Below are 20,222 nucleotides of genomic sequence, written 5' to 3'. Positions count from 1 at the left end.
GGGGACCTAAGCACATACCCTTATCAGGATCGCTGAGAGGATTTTGTTCTGCGGGTGCGACCTTTGCGTTCTCCTCCACTGCTTCCGCCGGATGCGATTCAGTGGTCTGTGCAGCCTCTTGGATATGGGGGTCTTCAGACACTGGCTCTTTTAGAGTCTCCTCAATCTCCATTTCTTGTGTTGCCTGCTTCACCATGTCTTCTTTCTCCTGAGGCACTTGAGGATGATTGAAAACTGGTTCTCTGAAAACTGAGGTCCTCCGAAAATGTCTCCTTCTCCTGAATAGCGGACAATCCTTTGCAAGGTGCCCATACTCATGACAGCGGTGGCACCTAAACGGCAAGTGCTCATAATCCAAAATCTGTTCGAACACATAATCTTTGTATTGTAAATTGATTTTTTGGGCCAGACCTCTGCTCGGGTTGAGGCTTACCAGAATGCGGGCCATCGCTCTGTTCTTCGTCTCCAAAAAAGACATATCTACTTCCAAGAAGGATCCCAGTCTGTTCCCGATGGCTTTGAACACAGCTTCTGTCCATAGAAACGAGGGGAGACCCGGGGCTCTCACCCATACCGGAAACTCATCAGTTCTCTCTTTGATAGCATCAAAAAGGGGGCTCCATTTTTTCAACAGAACCGGAATGTTCCCAATATTCTAGTTTCGTTCAAGAACCCACTCTGCCGCCTCCTTGTCCTCGAAACTGAACTTGAACCACCCTTTCGCTAAACATTGTGCCTCGAACCGGAAAGGTCTATCAGAGACGAAACAATTTTCACCCCATGCTTGAAGAAATTCCGACGAAAATTTCTTACCTCTTGCCCTTCCGACTAGGGTGCATTCTGCAACGGCTAGGGTTTCTTCTATAGAGACCTCCATACCTAGGACTAAGTTCCCTTCAATCTCCTGAGATCCAATTGGCCTTTGGGGTTTTCTTTTCGCCCCTTTTTTCCTTAACTCTTCCGCAGAGGCCCTAGTTTCCCCGCGACCATCGGTCCATTCTGGTTCCTCCTGTGTCGTATCCGCAGGGAAATCTACCTCCGGCTGTGACTGAACATGAGCAGAGAAAACGGGATCAGGGGTCCCTGAAAAAAGATGACCTGCCGTCGCACCATCGAGACCTCCCCGCTCTCCTACTAAGCTGTCAGATTGGCCTACGAAACCTCCTGCAGAGCTTTCTTTTGGAAAAGGGGATTCTCTTTGCAGAGAAACCCTAGAGAGCGGAGGAAACCCTCCAGAAACCCTTGTTGTGCCGAAGCCTGAAGAGAGCCCCAAATTTGCAATGTCTTCAAAACCCTTTGATGGAAAATTCCGGCTTGTTACTGATTTGCCCTTTGTATCAGAAGAAAGAGCACCTACTATCGACCCATCCGCCGCATTCTCCCTAACCACCTGCTTGTAGGAAGCCGGGTTTCGAAATCTAGAGGCTTCTCTGCCGGAATCCTTACTTTGATGCAGAAAAGATGGTTTTGCCTCCTGTGAAAAAGACTCCAACCTCGACAGCTCGAATGCTCCAAAATACTGCTCCACGTTTTGAACTGTGGGTTCCTTCCCCCACATTGAGAGAATATCTTCCAATTCCGGGTCCAGATCCACCAATTCGTTGGGATTAACCATGGTTAGGGGAGCCGTTCCGAGAAAAGCGACAACAAACAGTCAAAGTGACAGGCGCCCTTACCCTAATCTCTTGAAAACGGAATAAACGGAAGTTCTGCAACTGCTGTAATGGTTATTTTCTCCTAACAAAACACTTACGCCAAACAAACGCCAACCTCCAGCTATTAGTCATCCGGGAAAAAACTTCCCTGTGCCTTCAACTGTTCACGGGAACTGACTGCAGACTTCCTACCCGTGACCTGAGCGCGGTTCCGCCCGAAACCCTCGTCTCAAAACCCTAGCCATCTCCCCCAGAATTCTTTGTCTATTGGTGGAGTGTACAAATGTTAGATTTCAATTTTTTACTCTCAAATTCAATAAAATTATGGTGTGAAACTTTGAAATAATAAAATATTAACAATTTTTTACTTAAACACTAATCCATGATCAAATGAGTGGAAACATTAATATACTTTAGAATAATTTTTAAGTTTTATCTCGTGTCAAATATAGGAGAAGGTGTTATCATATTAATTTGAGAATTTCAAGGTATATTGGGTTTTTATATCTTTTTGATATTCACTTTTATTATTTTTAATTATAAGTATGAATTATATTTTTTTTTATAAATTAAACAATAAATAAATCAACTACCTTAATAAGTTATTTTTTAAGGAATTATTCTTATTATATTTTAGATAAGGTTTAAGTTTATATTTATTTTAATAGCTTTATTAATAAGATCGATTAATAGATTTAGCAACAATTAGTGGTTATGGTAATAAATATAAAAATACTAACTTACAATTAATTAACAACATATTTAATTATATAATTTTAATATAATATTAAATATTAAATTATATAACTCTTATGTAAATTTAATGTAAACCCTTTTGATTCATATTAATTGAATATGTTAAATAAGTATTAAACTAACTTTCCATTAACTATTTAATTATATGTAAATTTAATATTAACCCCTTTTAATTTAATGAGGGGGGTCGAAAGATATTAAGTGTAACATCGGAGTTAAACAAGGTTGCCCCCTCTCCCCTACCCTATTTGGCATTTACATCAATAAGCTCAAAGGCTATTTAGAGGAAGCAGGATGTGATGGCACGATCTTAGCTGGGATAGTCGTCATCCTTCTTCTCTATGTTGATGATATTGTTCTTTTCGCAAGGTGCCCATCTGATCTTAATAAGCAACTCAAGCTTCTTAAGGATTTCTGCTCTACCATGGGTATGACTGTTAAGACTGACAAAAGAAAATTTATGATTATTAAATCCAAGAAGGAAACTTACACTAACTTTATGTATAACTATAATAACTTGGAGGAAGTGTATTTGTTACACTAAAAAATGTCACCTTGACTACTTACAGTTAGTATGGCTCAAATCAACAGTCATGCTACCCTCTTAGGCAAGTCTCATGCCTCTGTTATCCATCTCAAACTCAAAGAAGAGAGAAAGTCTTGTAAAAACTATGTTTATCTCTGGGGTCGCAGGTTCTCTCTAGCCTTACCTGCGGGGACGCTGACCTTGTTCACAAAATATGCGTCCATGGACGCTCTGTATGTTAAGGGACAGGTGTGTCCCTCTGTAAAAGGCAAAATGCGTGAGTTTTATCTTGAAAAAGTTACTTGTGGTTACTTCTAGAACATTCTAGAGGTCGGTTTGATGAAATGGATGCGCCTCCAGTTGGTTCATGTATCTCTATTAAGGGGGAACTTATCCCATCAATAAGGAAGCTATCCCACCCAAAGAGGGGGATGATCCCATTGATAGTGGACCTGAATAACCTCTTTACAGCACTATAAATAAAGGCAGTGAGCCAGAAGGAGAAGAGGTTGGAGCTATACATTTTCTTTGGGTAAATGCTGCAGGATTTAGGTCTTCCATTAGAGCCTTTGTGAGGAGAGATTGTCTTCACTTGATTCTACTTGGGAGAGGGTGAGCTTTGTCAAAGTAGAGGAAAACCCTTGATGGACCCTGGGAGGAACTTGCACAACACCAAGGCCAGGTTGTAAGAGTTTCTTTGTTTCGTTATTAATACAAACTGGTTTATTTTTCTCAATAACTTGTGTTAATGAGTTATTTCATGTGTTCCTTGGTCTGCATGTTGAATATATGTTTTATTATATGAAATGCAAGTGCTTGGTAATTGTTTGATTGTTGGTGGTTGCAGGAATTGACTTGAAGGAGGAGCTCATCCGGATCGTCAAGAACGGACTTCAACAACAGCGTTTTGGAATAAGGTAAGCCTAAACACTTGTAGTTTTCATGTTGTAAAAGGTGTATTTAGAGAAAGATCACTCCATTTTGTCTTGTTTGTCATTAGAATGTCTTAGACTTCTAGGAAGGTCAGTCGTGTCCGCACCCTTGACAGATTCCGTGTGACAAATTGGCGACTCCGTTGGGAACGATGCCAGGCAGTACGTATTACAAACGGTAAACCTCGGATTAACCATTGTCGAGGAGCCAGGGGTCACTTATCGGTAAACCTTGGATTGTTGTCAAGGAGCCGGTAAGGGGATTGGAGCTTGCTACTCTGCCCTTGCGTGCTGTCGGAGTTTAGACTGTTCCCCCAGGTGTAATTGTTGTGATTGGTAACCTTAGTGGCCATAATATCTAGGATTCTACCCAAGGTGACGGTGGAGGGAAGGTCCCACTGTACCTGGAGCAGACGTCGGTTATACTCACTTGGATTTTCTGGGGGGTTCACTTCACTTCGAGACGGTTAAAGTGGAGGAACTTGGTCCAGTCTATTCATTAAGCAGGTTGCCGGGGTAACTGTTCCACCCACCATTTCTGTACTGAATCCTGCGAGGTTGGGCCTAATCACCAACTAGCGCTTTTGGTCCGGAAGACTACTGTTTGTGTGTGGTTTGACGCTCTAGATTATTTAGGCGTGTGCTTCAAATTTGTTTGCTTCTTTAGAAGACTTTAGGTGGTTTGATTTGAAATTTTTTACTTTGTTTTCGTGTGTTGTAGTTAAAATCTTTAATTGTGGCAGAATTACCGAGACAGTCCCGTAGACTTCGGGGCAAGTCTCCTGAGATTGTTACCGGAATAGATTTGTTAAGAAAACTCCGTAAATCGCGGGGTGAATCTCCTGAAGACATTCCGGGTCATTTAGAAGGGTTAAAGGTCCTTGTAACTCCTCCTAGTGGCAGTAAAGTAGGATCACCTGAAGAAGGAGAGTTTTCCTTGGTAGTCCATCCAGATTACCAAAGTTTAGAAACAGGTTACAATCCCGAAGCAGTTACAGTTTCCGAGCTTGCTGGTAGTTTTTCATCTGCCAGTGAAACAGGCGAAGAACCTGAAATTTCCGAACCTGTTACTCCAACTCCTAGTGTTCCTGATTCACCAAGAATAGAAAGAATTATCACCGAAAATCTTCCTGTTGGATTAATTGCTATAGAAGAACTTGTTCCAGAGGAAGAAATAGGCGTTTCTGATTCTGAAGATCTAATTACCCTTGATCTAAGGGAGCGTGAATCCATCTTTTACAGTCCTCCTAGAAGTGAATCTTGGTACCTTGCATTAACCAATTTTTTAGACAACTCAGTAGGTTTTTCTACACCTCGTACTCCGGTACCTGTCCCTTAACATACAGAGCGTCCAAGGAAACACCTATTGTGAACATGGTCAGCGTCCCCGCAGGTAAGGCTAGAGAGAACCTGCGACCCCAGAGATAAACATAGTTTTTACAAGACTTTCTCTCTTCTTTGAGTTTGAGATGGATAACAGAGGCATGAGACTTGCCTAAGAGGGTAGCATGACTGTTGATTTGAGCCATACTAACTGTAAGTAGTCAAGTTTGTATTAATAACGAAACAAAGAAACTCTTACAACCTGGCCTTGGTGTTGTGCAAGTTCCTCCCAGGGTCCATCAAGGGTTTTCCTCTACTTTGACAAAGCTCACCCACTTCCAAGTAGAATCAAGCAAAGACAATCTCTCCTCACAAGGTTCTAAATGGGAGTCCTAATTCCTGCAGCATTTACCCAAAGAAAATGTATAGCTCCAACCTCCTCTCCCTCTGGCTCAATGTCTTTATTTATAGTGCTGTAAAGAGGTTATTCAGGTAGTAAAAAGCGATCAAGGACACGTCGTTTTATTTCCTTATCGAGTTCGAAACGACAAAAACCCGGCAATCTTTTCCTGATTTTGCGGTCAGAAAAGAGCTAAAAGGGGACCCTCTTTTAATTCCGTTTTAACGAGTGAAAAAGAAACACTTGGCGATCTTTTCATGTTTTAGGAGTCAGAAAAGGGCTTAAAAGATGACTCTGATATTTTTGTTTGTGAAAAATTACAATTTCCCTCGAAATCCCTTTGTCCTGCACAAAAGTAACACATTACTCATACCTGTTTAAAATAGGCAAAAATACATTCAAAAACATCTTTTCATGGTAAAAAATGAACTAATTCATCCAAAAAACCTATAAAAAGACCTTTTACCATGTCATTTTTACCGTTTCACTGTTGAGGTTGAAAAAGGAGCTTTTGACAAGAAACTTCCCGTGGTTGCTGCGGAAAATCTGACCGTCGGAATCGAACGCCGTCTCATCCAGGTATTTTACACATCCTACTCTGCATTTCTATCCGTTTAGAATCAATTTTTAGGTTTTAGTTTCATTTTTTGGGAGGGTTTTGGTTTTGGAATGCGCCTCTCGGCGGACGCAGGTGCCCTTCGGGTGACCTGCGTCCCCCGACTTTTTCTCATACGGGAAAACGGTCGGAAGACGCAGCCCGCCTTCAGGCCAGCTGCGTCCGGGCGCCCTGTGCTACAAAGCCGGGGTGCGTCCTCCGAGAAACGCGCATTTGAAAACCCCAACTCTCTCAAAAAACCACCAAAAATTCCCAAATTAATTTCTAATTGCTATTTTTGATATGCAGGGCATTAATCATGTTAGACTGGAGAGAAAGAGAGCATGTAGAGGAAGATGAAGCTGCAATAAATCATCAACCTTCCCTGGATGCCCTAAGAGCATGCGGATTATACAAATATTGGACCATACCGGGCATGAGGGGCCAGGTAAGATTCTTGGAATGGCTGGTTGAGCGATGGAACGTACAAGAACAATGCTTTTACATAGGAGGGCACCAGCTCGAGATAGAGCCCTCGGATGTATACTTTCTTACTGGCTTGCCAAACAGAGGTGAGCAACTCAGTCTTGCGGGGACTAGGCCGGGTGGCCAATCCCTTGATAGTCTCCGCGAGGATTGGTGCACACGTGGGGCTCACCATTCAAAAGGCATAGAGATAAAACACATCACTCTACCGGAACTCAAAGTCATAGCGTTCACGGTTACTAGAATTTGCGGCGCGGCCGCTTTACACATTGCTTCCGGATCCCAAATGCGGATGGCAATTGACTGTTACCAAGGCACCATTTTCAACTGGTGTGAAGCTGTGTCGGCTCATATGAAGAGCCAACTGACCAAGGCAAAGAACGGACGACTAAAGACTTTTGGATATGGGCCTATAGTCGTGAGCTTTGCCTTGGAGAGAATTCCAATGCTGATCCCTCAGCAACTCACTGTTGATATCTTGGGTCCTCAGCAGCCAAAGCTGATACGATGGGTTGCGGTGATGGCCCGGCATCCTGACGAGGGCGCGACAATAGTTCGATTCTCAGATAGTTATTTTGACTGGTTAGAGGGCCAGCTTTTTGTGATACAGGACTTTCCGTATGCCGGAATGGATTTCAGAGGTGATCCGGACATGGTTCTTCCACAGGGAGAACAATGGGACGACAGAGGTACTTTTTATTTTCACAAGTTTTCTAGTTATGTATTTTTTGTATTTTTATATATATCGTCTCAAAACTAATAGTAAACTTTTTCAAAATGCAGATGTTGGTCCACAGCGTCCAGCCAACCTCCGGCCTTATGATAGACTACATCCAGCTGCACCGGTACCGGCCCCACAGGATGCGACAGCAGAAGTACTAGCTGAGTTGGAGCATGATCTAGAGCGTCTCACGGCAGATATACCTGAGACTACTATGGACGACATTCCTATCAGGCTTCAGCGCTTCGTAGTCGCGGTCCCTGGACCGTTTAGGATACCCCAAGGGTATCAACCTCAAGGATACCAACCTCAAGGTGAAGGTCAACCCCAGTATTCGTATTTACCTCAAGGTTATCAACCTACGGGTCAATACCCTGGTCAAGGTTATCAACCACCTCAAGGGCAATCATATGGGACTGCACCTTACAGTTATCAACCCTATCCTCAATACGGCTATGGATCTCAGTATCCTCAACCTGTTACGAGTCAATACCCTGGAATGTTAACATGGGATCCGTCACAGGGTCAACAGATGCCGCAACCAAGTATACAGTCGGTACCTCAAGCAGGACAACCTGCCGTTCCTGGTCCACCCCAGCAACCGCAACCTGTCCAGTCAAGTGTTTGATCGACAGATGCGCGCTCCACCTGCTCCTCTCCACCCTATAATTGCCGCTGGTCCATTCGCCAAATGGGGCATTGACTTTATTACTTGTAACCCTCACTCGGCCGGGGGGCATGCGTATATCATCCTCGCGGTTGATTATTTTACAAAATGGGCCGAGGCGATGCCTACATTCGACGCAAGCGGCAAGACAACTGCAGTTTGCGTATTCAATCATATCATAACTAGGTTTGGTGTCCCACAAGCAATCATTACTGACCATGGGAGCCATTTTCGAAACGTCATGATGACTGAGCTTACAAGCCAGCTTGGTTTGCGCCACGATAGCTCTACTCCTTATTATCCGCAAGCCAACGGTTTGGTTGAGTCAATCAACAAAGTTCTAGTCATCATGATTCGACGGATCATTGGTATCCATCGAACGAATTGGCATAACATGTTATTTTCGGCGCTATGGGCATATCGAACTTCAGTGAAAAATTCAACAGGTTTCACCCCTTTCCAGCTAGTTTATGGCTTAGAAGCTGTGTTACCTATTGAATGCGAAATCCCATCACTTCAAATGGCTGTCGAATTACTTCCAGCTACTTCCGAAGAGGAGAAACGGTTATTATACTTGGCTAAATTAGATGAGACTCGACGTGACGCTACTTTAGCTATCGAGACTCACGCGAAACGAATGAAAGCTCAGTACGATAAAAATGTAACCCCTCGAAGTTTTTCGGAAGGAGACCTAGTACTATTATATGATCAAGCTAACGATAAGCTAGGTGCCGGAAAATTCGTTCCCATGTGGCATGGGCCCTACATTGTAAAGCGAAAGTTAGCAAAAGGGGCTTATGAGTTAGTTGATTTTGATGGGGACTCTTTGGGTAAACCCAGAAATGGACTTTACCTAAAGAGGTATTATGCTTAAAATGATGGGTATGGAGAAATTTTTAGATAGGTTAGATTTTCTTTCTAGCTAGCAAGTGTGTTAGTTTAGTCAGTGTGCTTAGCTTAGCGAGTGTGGTTTTTCATTATTCTGGCTTATCTTGGTTTTACTCTTGATATTGTAGATGTCGACGCCTCTCCAAACATACATTGGATTTGCTGATGGTGCTTGTCGTAATACACGGAATATCTCTTCCGCGGCATGGGTTATCTATTCGCCCTCTGACGAGTTAGTTTCTATGCATGGGGTAAGCCTCGGTCAAACAACGAATAACATTGCAGAATACAGTGCAGTGGTTGAATTATTATCCGAATCTATTTCATTTGGAATTCGACGTTTGATAGTGAGGTTAGATTCTGAACTTGTTGTATTACAGCTTAATAGAGTTTATGCCATTAGAAATCCTGTGTTATTAAGGTTGTTCTTGAGAGTGCGTCTCTTGGAACGTGAATTTGATTACATTGAATATCAACATATTCCAAGGTCTTTGAATACATTAGCAGATGCAATTGCTTCTCGAATGTTGGACAGACATTTACGATAATCATGCAAGTAAATTTAAAAACATTTCATCACATATGTTAAACAAGATAAGCCGGTAATAGTGATATATATAGATAGAAGTGTGTCAAAAAAATATATACATCGTCTTCGATCATAGGTTTAAAACACCTTATGATCGGCAAAATGATAGTACAAAAAGTCAAAAATGTCACATGTGACTACAAAAGTGACTAGTCAATCACTGGTGGTGCTCTCTGTACGACACCACTGCGCGGGCTACCTTACGCAAAAATCTCCTAAACGGTCCAGGGACCGCGACTACGAAGCGCTGAAGCCTGATAGGAATGTCGTCCATAGTAGTCTCAGGTATATCTGCCGTGAGACGCTCTAGATCATGCTCCAACTCAGCTAGTACTTCTGCTGTCGCATCCTGTGGGGCCGGTACCGGTGCAGCTGGATGTAGTCTATCATAAGGCCGGAGGTTGGCTGGACGCTGTGGACCAACATCTGCATTTTGAAAAGTTTACTATTAGTTTTGAGACGATATATATAAAAAATACAAAAAATACATAACTAGAAAACTTGTGAAAATAAAAAGTACCTCTGTCGTCCCATTGTTCTCCCTGTGGAAGAACCATGTCCGGATCACCTCTGAAATCCATTCCGGCATACGGAAAGTCCTGTATCACAAAAAGCTGGCCCTCTAACCAGTCAAAATAACTATCTGAGAATCGAACTACTGTCGCGCCCTCGTCAGGATGCCGGGCCATCACCGCAACCCATCGTATCAGCTTTGGCTGCTGAGGACCCAAGATATCAACAGTGAGTTGCTGAGGGATCAGCATTGGAATTCTCTCCAAGGCAAAGCTCACGACTATAGGCCCATATCCAAAAGTCTTTAGTCGTCCGTTCTTTGCCTTGGTCAGTTGGCTCTTCATATGAGCCGACACAGCTTCACACCAGTTGAAAATGGTGCCTTGGTAACAGTCAATTGCCATCCGCATTTGGGATCCGGAAGCAATGTGTAAAGCGGCCGCGCCGCAAATTCTGGTAACCGTGAACGCTATGACTTTGAGTTCCGGTAGAGTGATGTGTTTTATCTCTATGCCTTTTGAATGGTGAGCCCCACGTGTGCACCAATCCTCGCGGAGACTATCAAGGGATTGGCCACCCGGCCTAGTCCCCGCAAGACTGAGTTGCTCACCTCTGTTTGGCAAGCCAGTGAGAAAGTATACATCCGAGGGCTCTATCTCGAGCTGGTGCCCTCCTATGTAAAAGCATTGTTCTTGTACGTTCCATCGCTCAACCAGCCATTCCAAGAATCTTACCTGGCCCCTCATGCCCGGTATGGTCCAATATTTGTATAATCCGCATGCTCTTAGGGCATCCAGGGAAGGTTGATGATTTATTGCAGCTTCATCTTCCTCTACATGCTCTCTTTCTCTCCAGTCTAACATGATTAATGCCCTGCATATCAAAAATAGCAATTAGAAATTGATTTGGGAATTTTTGGTGGTTTTTTGAGAGAGTTGGGGTTTTGAAATGCGCGTTTCTCGGAGGACGCACCCCGGCTTTGTAGCACAGGGCGCCCGGACGCATCTGGCCTGAAGGCGGGCTGCGTCTTCCGACCGTTTTCCCGTATGAGAAAAAGTCGGGGGACGCAGGTCACCCGAAGGGCACCTGCGTCCGCCGAGAAGCGCATTCCAAAACCAAAACCCCCCCAAAAAATGAAACTAAAACCTAAAAATTGATAGAAATGCAGAGTAGGATGTGTAAAATACCTGGATGAGACGGCGTTCGATTCCGACGGCCAGATTTTCCGCAGCGACCACGGGAAGTTTCTTGTCAAAAGCTCCTTTTTCAACCTCAACAGTGAAACGGTAAAAATGATATGGTAAAAGGTCTTTTTATAGGTTTTTTGGATGAATTAGTTCATTTTTTACCATGAAAAGATGTTTTTGAATGTATTTTTGCCTATTTTAAACAGGTATGAGTAATGTGTTGCTTTTGTGCAGGACAAAGGGATTTCGAGGGAAATTGTAATTTTTCACGAACAAAAATATCAGAGTCATCTTTTAAGCCCTTTTCTGACTCCTAAAACATGAAAAGATCGCCGAGTGTTTCTTTTTCACTCGTTAAAACGGAATTAAAAGACGGTCCCCTTTTAGCTCTTTTCTGACTGCAAAATCAGGAAAAGATTGCCGGGTTTTTGTCGTTTCGAACTCAATAAGGAAATAAAACGACGTGTCCTTGATCGCTTTTTACTTTTCAGGTTAACGACACTATTATGAAAGTACTCCTTGGTCGCAAGATCAAGCGGTTCCCCCAGGTATTATTTTATACTTTTTCGGGCTTGAGGGACACAAATATACAAAAAAGTTCAACGTGGAGTCTCCTTTAGTTTTTTCAGACTCTCTAAAATTGAAAAACGCCGAGTTTCCCCTATACTGGGCTCGTTAAACTTTTACAGTAGAGGACCTGTTCAATTACAAACAGGAACGAACCACTCCTTCCTAGGGTTCGAATTTAAACTAGGTTGGACTCGTCCGAAGGATGAGCTTATAATCAAGCATATGTTATCCTCCTCAAGCTTGTTAAAAATAAAGAGGTACTTGCCAGAAATGGTGGGGGAAAAGAGAGAAGAATGAACCTGTTTGTCACCATTTGTCTCAGAAGAAACTTTATTACCACTCTTGAACACGACACTTTTCATTCACCTGGGTTGGGAAATCTTTTACCTCACAGTTGACCAAATCACTTTGAAAGTCTTTAACCGGGTTCCAGGGGTTAACTTTGAGTTATACGTCACCAAGCCATCTGTTGTGTCGTTATGTGTTCAAGAGGTCTGCAAGCAAAAACTTTCATCTGCAAAATACTTGTCATCCATTTGACCATCCCTGAGTCAGTCCTTACAGCAACATTTCTTCAACTTGAACAATGATTTCGTGTTGCAGGCTTGCCTGCAACGGGTTGCTTTCTATCGACATCGACACATTATCTAGAAAGATGACTTAGGAATCGACAGTACCTTGAAGTCTGCATGCATCAATGGCAGGTTTCTCGCCTTTGACGTCAGTTTACATCATTGACTTTCGATCAGAGGATTCCGTGAAGTGTTCGACATCAAAACATCTATTCACATTTCACGGGTTGTGCTTGGTACTTTGAGAACCATTGACATTACTGGTGGTTTCTCTCACGCTTGTTAACAGTTTACATCATTGACTGGTAATCAAGTGGTTTCTACCATGTTCGACATCGAATCATTTAATCACATGGCTAGAATCGTACCAATTCGGGAAGTAGAAGTGAAGACCCTGGATCTAGTTTCTACCATCCAGGCTGCGAGGAGTTTTGTATTCATTATCTATGTAGACTAATCATAAACAGATGGCTGCGTCCATACTGTGTCTACAAAAGTCTATTAAAATGATGTACTGCAAGATCATTCCTGTATCAGAATAGTTAATCCATTAGTTAAAGTTTTGAATCTGAGTATGGGAATGCCTACCTCAGTGATGATATAATCTTATCCATGTATTTTGTGTTGAAAATTGCAGGTTCCAACCAGGCCATCCACAAGGCAATCCTTGAAATGATAAAGCGCTTCACCCTTCCTAGAATTACAAAACCCTATTCTATTCCAGGCTTCGCACTTTAGGGGGCAATCTGTTACACTAAAAAATGTCACCTTGACTACTTACAGTTAGTATGGCTCAAATCAACAGTCATGCTACCCTCTTAGGCAAGTCTCATGCCTCTGTTATCCATCTCAAACTCAAAGAAGAGAGAAAGTCTTGTAAAAACTATGTTTATCTCTGGGGTCGCAGGTTCTCTCTAGCCTTACCTGCGGGGACGCTGACCTTGTTCACAAAATATGCGTCCATGGACGCTCTGTATGTTAAGGGATAGGTGCGTCCCTCTGTAAAAGGAAAAATGCGCGAGTTTTATCTTGAAAAAGTTACTTGTGGTTACTTCTAGAACATTCTAGAGGTCGATTTGATGAAATGGATGCGCCTCCAGTTGGTTCATGTATCTCTATTAAGGGGGAACTTATCCCATCAATAAGGAAGCTATCCCACCCAAAGAGGGGGATGATCCCATTGATAGTGGACCCGAATAACCTCTTTACAGCACTATAAATAAAGGCAGTGAGCCAGAAGGAGAAGAGGTTGGAGCTATACATTTTCTTTGGGTAAATGCTGCAGGATTTAGGTCTTCCATTAGAGCCTTTGTGAGGAGAGATTGTCTTCACTTGATTCTACTTGGGAGAGGGTGAGCTTTGTCAAAGTAGAGGAAAACCCTTGATGGACCCTGGGAGGAACTTGCACAACACCAAGGCCAGGTTGTAAGAGTTTCTTTGTTTCGTTATTAATACAAACTGGTTTATTTTTCTCAATAGCTTGTGTTAATGAGTTATTTCATGTGTTCCTTGGTCTGCATGTTGAATATATGTTTTATTATATGAAATGCAAGTGCTTGGTAATTGTTTGATTGTTGGTGGTTGCAGGAATTGACTTGAAGGAGGAGCTCATCCGGATCGTCAAGAACGGACTTCAACAACAGCGTTTTGGAATAAGGTAAGCCTAAACACTTGTAGTTTTCATGTTGTAAAAGGTGTATTTAGAGAAAGATCACTCCATTTTGTCTTGTTTGTCATTAGAATGTCTTAGACTTCTAGGAAGGTTAGTCGTGTCCGCACCCTTGACAGATTCCGTGTGACAGTATTCTTACAAGTACCTAGGAATTGATATTCATCACAAGCTCAACTGGAATCATAGCATTAAGAAAAGGATTAATGGGGGGTGGAAAGCTTATTTTGGTCTTGAAAATAATTGTAAAACAACCAACCTCGTAATGTGGGATAAAAAGAAGCTCCTCTTTGAAACTTTAGTCACTCCTGTTATCTTATATGGCTATGAGGTTTGGGGTTGCAGCATCTCCAGAGAATCATGGAGAAAGATTGAGCAAATCCAGAAGCATTTTATAACTTATAACCTAAAAATTAAAAGTAATACACCCTATCCTATTCTCCTTATAGACGCAGGTCTTTCCCCTATTGAGAGCCTAGCTATGATTAGGTTTCTAATGTACAAGCACAAACTCAATAACATAGATGATCATAGAGTTCCTAAGCTAGCTTTAAATTCCAGCCAAAACCACCTAAGGCTCAATCGGGGGTGGCATAAAGACACAAGGGCCTAGTTAAACTATTGGGAGATCAAAAAGAATGATGCATAGCAAAACATTAATAAAATTAAAGATATTGTTACTTCTAAGTTCAAAGAAAAATGTGGCGTGAGAAAGATTTAGCAGCTAAAAGAAAATTATGTTATTATAAGAAGGTCATCAACCCCACCCTAGAAGATCAAAAGTATCTCTCTATTTTAATTGGCTCAAAGAAGAAAATTAATATAACACAGATCAGAACGAATTCTCATGAGCTCCATTGTGAAACAGGTCATTGGGCTGTTCCTAAAACACTATGGATGGAAAGGATCTTCCATATATGCGAGAATAGGAACATCGAGGATGAAAACCAGTTCCTCTTAGAGTGCCCCGCATACAGCCACATTAGATCTCAGTTTCACAATCTTTGTTACAATACTAACCTTCCTAGCCTTTTACAATGTTAAAATTATAGTGAGCTAGGGAGGCTTCACTCTAGGATTTTTGAGCATAGGAATAAAATCTTAAATCAAAATAAATAATTTGTTTCTTTCGGTCAGATAAACCAATGTTTGGTCTCAGCGGACGTTAACCACCACCATCATCAGTAAAACTAACTTACTATTAGTTTACTAATTATTTAATTCTGTAACTTTAATTGTATAACTTATTTTTATATTTAATATTAATACTTTTCGTTCATACATTACCTACTTTATATCTGGTATTAAACTAACTTTCAGTTAACTAACTAAATATTCATTTATATTACTTAAATATAGGTCATTTCTGTAACTAATTAATTCCTATTGATTATATTTTATTTAAATATAGTTATTTTATCCTGTCCCTTGGTCCAGTGAGATTAGTTTAGCCAGTCTAGCTGACCAGTTCAATATAGCCCTTGCCTGGTCAAATATAGTCGTTGGGTGTTCTTCTCTGTCTATTTAACATGCAGCTTGGATCTGATCCTTCAACTTGTCCTGACGATGAACCACACTCGTTGGTTAGAAATGCCTCAACAAATGCATTTGAATGTGATTTACACTGAAAATTCTTCTCAAAAAATAAATTTATATTTTCCAATAATAAATTTACATATAATTAATTAAATATCATATATATATATTCTTTTAAAATGTACAGTAAATTTAGAATCTAAGATCAATATGTTTATAGTTAGAAAATTAATTAGTTTAATTTATAAGTTACAATGTGTTGGTTCTGACTTGAGCATATTTTTATATAAACCAATTATATAGTCTAATAAATAAACTGGATATTGATGAAATATATGGAAAATTACAAGTCAAACATAAAATAAACAATATAAATAAATTTAGTGGTTTTCATAATTATAGTATAAATGTATATAGCTATTGTATTTAATATTGATTCACCTCCTTAAATATAAGGTTAGATTTCAAATTTTTACTATCTATATCAAAAGTTAATCATAATCATGACCATATAATCATACCCTCATGTTTTTCCCTTTAATCTTAATTTCTCTAAAATGTGAACTGAGCTTGGAAATTTTTCATTCATAAGCGCGACCATATAATGACACCCCATGTTTCTTCTCTTTAATTGTATTTTCTGAATAGACTTTCAAAATTGTCCATTATTAAAGTATTTATCACTATCAATTGTTTCTCTACATATATGGAGAACAAAGACTTTGATTCATGTCTCACCTTTCATGTTTTACCTAAACTTTTGTGCATTGAAATTTCTCTTGCAATTTAACAATTACAACACCTTATCTGGTACTCTCAAGCACTACAATTGTTGAAGTTATGAAAGGAACAAGTATTAAGCCATTGGAATCTTAATAAAATCTACTAGTGATTATTTATCCTTACATCTTACCATTAAGAAAAAGCATTGCCTTTGGATACAGAACCACAATGTAACATAGACAGACCAAACTCTACAACAAAATACAACATATTTGTAATTCAAAATCTAAATTTAATTTTAATTATCATTTTACAACAAAATATAAATTTAAAAACCTTTAGTTAATTTTACATAAATATATAATAAAAACTTTAATAAAAACTAAAAGATAAATAGACTCCACACTATTATATTAATTTTTCTTAGATATATCTTAGTGATATTTCATGTTTATTTTTTATTATTTCTAAATAAATAAATTTTATTATCATTAAATTATACAATTAATCTGTTTATAATTAATTTTTATTGCTTGAAATTTAATGTAAAAATAGTTACTTTGACTCGAGATTTTTAAACAATTATTGGTTAAAACAATTATTGATTCAAGTTTTATTAATTTTTATAATTATAAAAAATAAATATTCCAATTTAGACATTTTTGTGTGACTATGTAAGACACTTGGTTTTACCATATTAAATAAAAGTATGAAAATGTTTCAATTTAACAACATTATAATTGTTCAACTTCCAAACCTTCGTGATTTTGTAAGATGATTTGGTCAAAAGAATATTAGCTATGAGAATGGACTTTGAAATTTGTTCAATTTCTAAAACTTAGTGATTTTGTAAAATGATTTGGTGAAAAGAATATTAGCTATGAAACAATGAACTTTAAAAAGCTGATTAACTAAAGTTTATTACAATCAAATTCAACCTTTTACCCACCTAAGATGAGAGAATTTACAATGTAAAACTTGTTCAAATGTAGCAATTGATTCATACTTTTAAAAGTTAAATAATTAAACTAAGCCACAAAAAACGATAATTATGTAACCTTGCTAATTACAAATCAGAATGATAATTATGTGGCCTTGTTTGTTACAAATATATTTCAAGGAGTGATCAAAACATTTAGATTTTACTTAAAAAAACCATCCTTCACATTAATTTGAACCCTTTGGTGTTATATATTTAGATTTTTTTAAAATAAAATTTTACAAAAATATTGAAGCCACATATACTAACAATTAAAATTATATACAGATTTTTATTGCATTAAATTTAATAAATTTAGAAATATAATTTTATTAAATTTTTTATAATTGATTCAAAATTTATATCATATGTGGATGACAAATAATAACAATTAAAAAAGAATCTAGAGAGCGAGTGCAGGGAATTATGCAGACCATTAGTATTTGGAGTTATTCCCTTGACTTCAATCCCATCAGCCTCTTGAAGGTTCTTGATCACAGGAGGTGGGCCTGCTGAAGTAAGTTCATGGCTGCTGCAGGTAGCTTGTCCGTGAAGCTACCCATCGTTCCACCCAATTGGCAAAGACGAGTGGAACCCAAGGCCACCATTGGCACTCTGGTGAAGCGTGACTTGGGGCGCAAGTTTTGTGTATACTTATATATATATAAGTACACTAGGCAGGTACACATATGCCAGAGAAGCGCATTACAATTGAAAAAACACATTTCATAGCGATGGAGGGTTGTGGAGAAGAGGGGCAAGTGAAGTTGTTAGGTGTTGGTTACAGTGCCTTCGTGGTGCGGGTTCGCATAGCACTTGGTCTTAAAGGGATCCATTATCAGTTCATTGAAGAGGACATTCAAAATAGGAGCCAGCTGCTGCTGCAATCGAACCCTGTTCACAAGAAGTTTCCGGTGCTCATCCACAACGGGAAGCCTGTTTGTGAATCGATGATTATTGTGCAGTATATCGAGGAGGCATGGGATAGTAAAGCGCCAAGTATAATTCCCAAAGATCCATATGACAGAGCCATTGCCCACTTCTGGGCTGCCTTCATAGACGATAAGGTAATTCATGCATTCGTTAGTTATCTGCATTTTGAAAGTTTCAATTACTGGTTTGCATTTCCGTGTCTAATATTAAGTATTGGTGGTTGTAGGTCGTTCCAAGTATTCTAGGAGCTTTCAGGGGCCAGGGTGAGGAGCAACAGAAAGCGGTGGAGGAATCGGTGGCAAACCGTCTTTTGTTGGAGGAAATGTTGCAAAGTACCCGCAAAGAGTATTTTGGAGGTGATGGGATAGGGTTGGTTGACTAAGATTAATGTAGTTTAAAGGACCTCAAAAACTAAAAAGTCTATACTTTGACATTAGGAACTAAATATCTAAATAATACTCTGGTTTTGATAATAAGTTGATTACAATCATTTCTTCATTTCCTTGTTTGTCTTTGTGCTGAAATTTTTACATACTAAACAATTTGAACGTTACTGGATTTATTTTATGTTACACCTCAATGATATCAATTCTTGGAATTGGTTATGATTTGTTTAAAACCGAGACCTTGTATACATAATTTTGTTTTTTAACTGGAACGGTTATGTTTTATTGATAGAAAACAAGTTGGGTAGAGCCTAAACAACAATTACAATTTTCAGAATTTACATTAGCTCTCTTTCTACTTAGGAGATGATTTCCATGGTCGATGTTTCTGCATTTATGATGATCATTCTGTCTTGTAAAGTGCATCCAATATTCGCCAATCTGTATGCTTCCTTGTTTAATCCTCTGAGAATGTGGAAGAATTGAACCGATGAAAAGTCTTTCAGAATTCTGGTCACTCTTTAAAGCTGTTTGTTTAGCATCGCGTCCTTGAGCCTTTTCTTGTTTACCATCGTTTTTATCACCAGTTCTGAATCACCAAAGATTAGAATTTCTTCTGGATTTCCTTTTCTTGCCATTTGGCAGGCTTTCAAGAGGCTGAGAATTTCAGCTTGATTGTTGGTTTTCATTCCAAGACCCCAACTGAAGTCGTCTTTTTTCCCATTCTGAAAGAAGATCACCCCTCCTGCTCTAGACCTCCCTGGATTGCCTTTTGAGGCTCCATCGAAAAAAATGGTGCCCTTGCCCTGAGATTTCCACCACTGCTGGAAGCTATCCTCTGATTCTCGGATCTGCCATTTTCCCTTATGCATTGGGCGGTTGAGTGCCGAAAGAATGGCCTTTCCTATATAAGCATCCAACCACACCCTTTCCTCGGTTCGCAAGGAGTTGTCGTCTTTGACTAAGGAGTGGTTCAGAGTTTCTAAGAGGAGATTCCTTGCCTGTTCCGCCACTTTTCCTACGGGCAATTCTGTGTTGTTAAATATTATTTCTTTCTGAGCTAACCAAAGTTTCCAACAGACATACTTTGGTGCAGATATCCACACTTTTTTCCAAATTGAGTTGCTGACTATGCTGAAGGGATATCTGTCATTCCAAGAGGAGAACATGGTTTCAATCATGCTTTGATCTGGAGGACACACGTTTAGCCCGGTGAGGAAGAAAGACCAGACCTCATTTGCAAATTCACAGGCTAAAAACAGATGATTTGTTGTTTCCGAGGCTCTTTTGCAGAGGACGCATCTATGTGGTCTGGCTATGTTCCTCTTACACATATTATCTCGAGTCAAAATTTTGTTGTGGAACAGAGTCCAGAAGAAGAAGCTGATTTTGGGAATGCCGAAGTTGTCCCAAATCTGCTTCCACATGGATTCTGGGTGTGGCGAATCCTTTTTTCTCTCCATCTGATAATATCCTTGGCTGGCTGTGTATACTCTGATCTTACCCCAGCCCCAAACGTCTTCGTCTTCTATGTGCACCGGGGCAAGGTCAGAGATGGCAGCTTAAAGGACGTCTATCTGAGTGTTTAAATGTTCAGGGATTCTGGGGAAAGTCCA

At 39.9% G+C, this 20,222-nt stretch overlaps 1 protein-coding gene across 1 annotated transcript; it reads left to right on the top strand.

Moving 5' to 3' along the window:
• Positions 1-18,021: 18,021 nt before the first annotated feature.
• On the top strand, positions 18,022-18,602 carry LOC149204791 (putative glutathione S-transferase). The gene is made up of 2 exons (XM_089397213.1): positions 18,022-18,354; positions 18,447-18,602. The coding sequence occupies exons 1-2, from the start codon at positions 18,022-18,024 to the stop codon at positions 18,600-18,602; spliced, it is 489 nt and encodes a 162-aa protein (XP_089253339.1).
• The last annotated feature ends 1,620 nt before the right edge of the window (positions 18,603-20,222 follow it).

The sequence above is a fragment of the Pinus tabuliformis genome, chromosome 1_2 (assembly GCF_031772625.1).
Source record: "Pinus tabuliformis cultivar Carrire ecotype Pingquan chromosome 1_2, CPIR1, whole genome shotgun sequence".
NCBI lineage: Eukaryota > Viridiplantae > Streptophyta > Pinopsida > Pinales > Pinaceae > Pinus > Pinus tabuliformis.
Note: the sequence above shows the minus strand (reverse complement) of the source record. Positions and strands in the feature narration are given on the sequence as shown.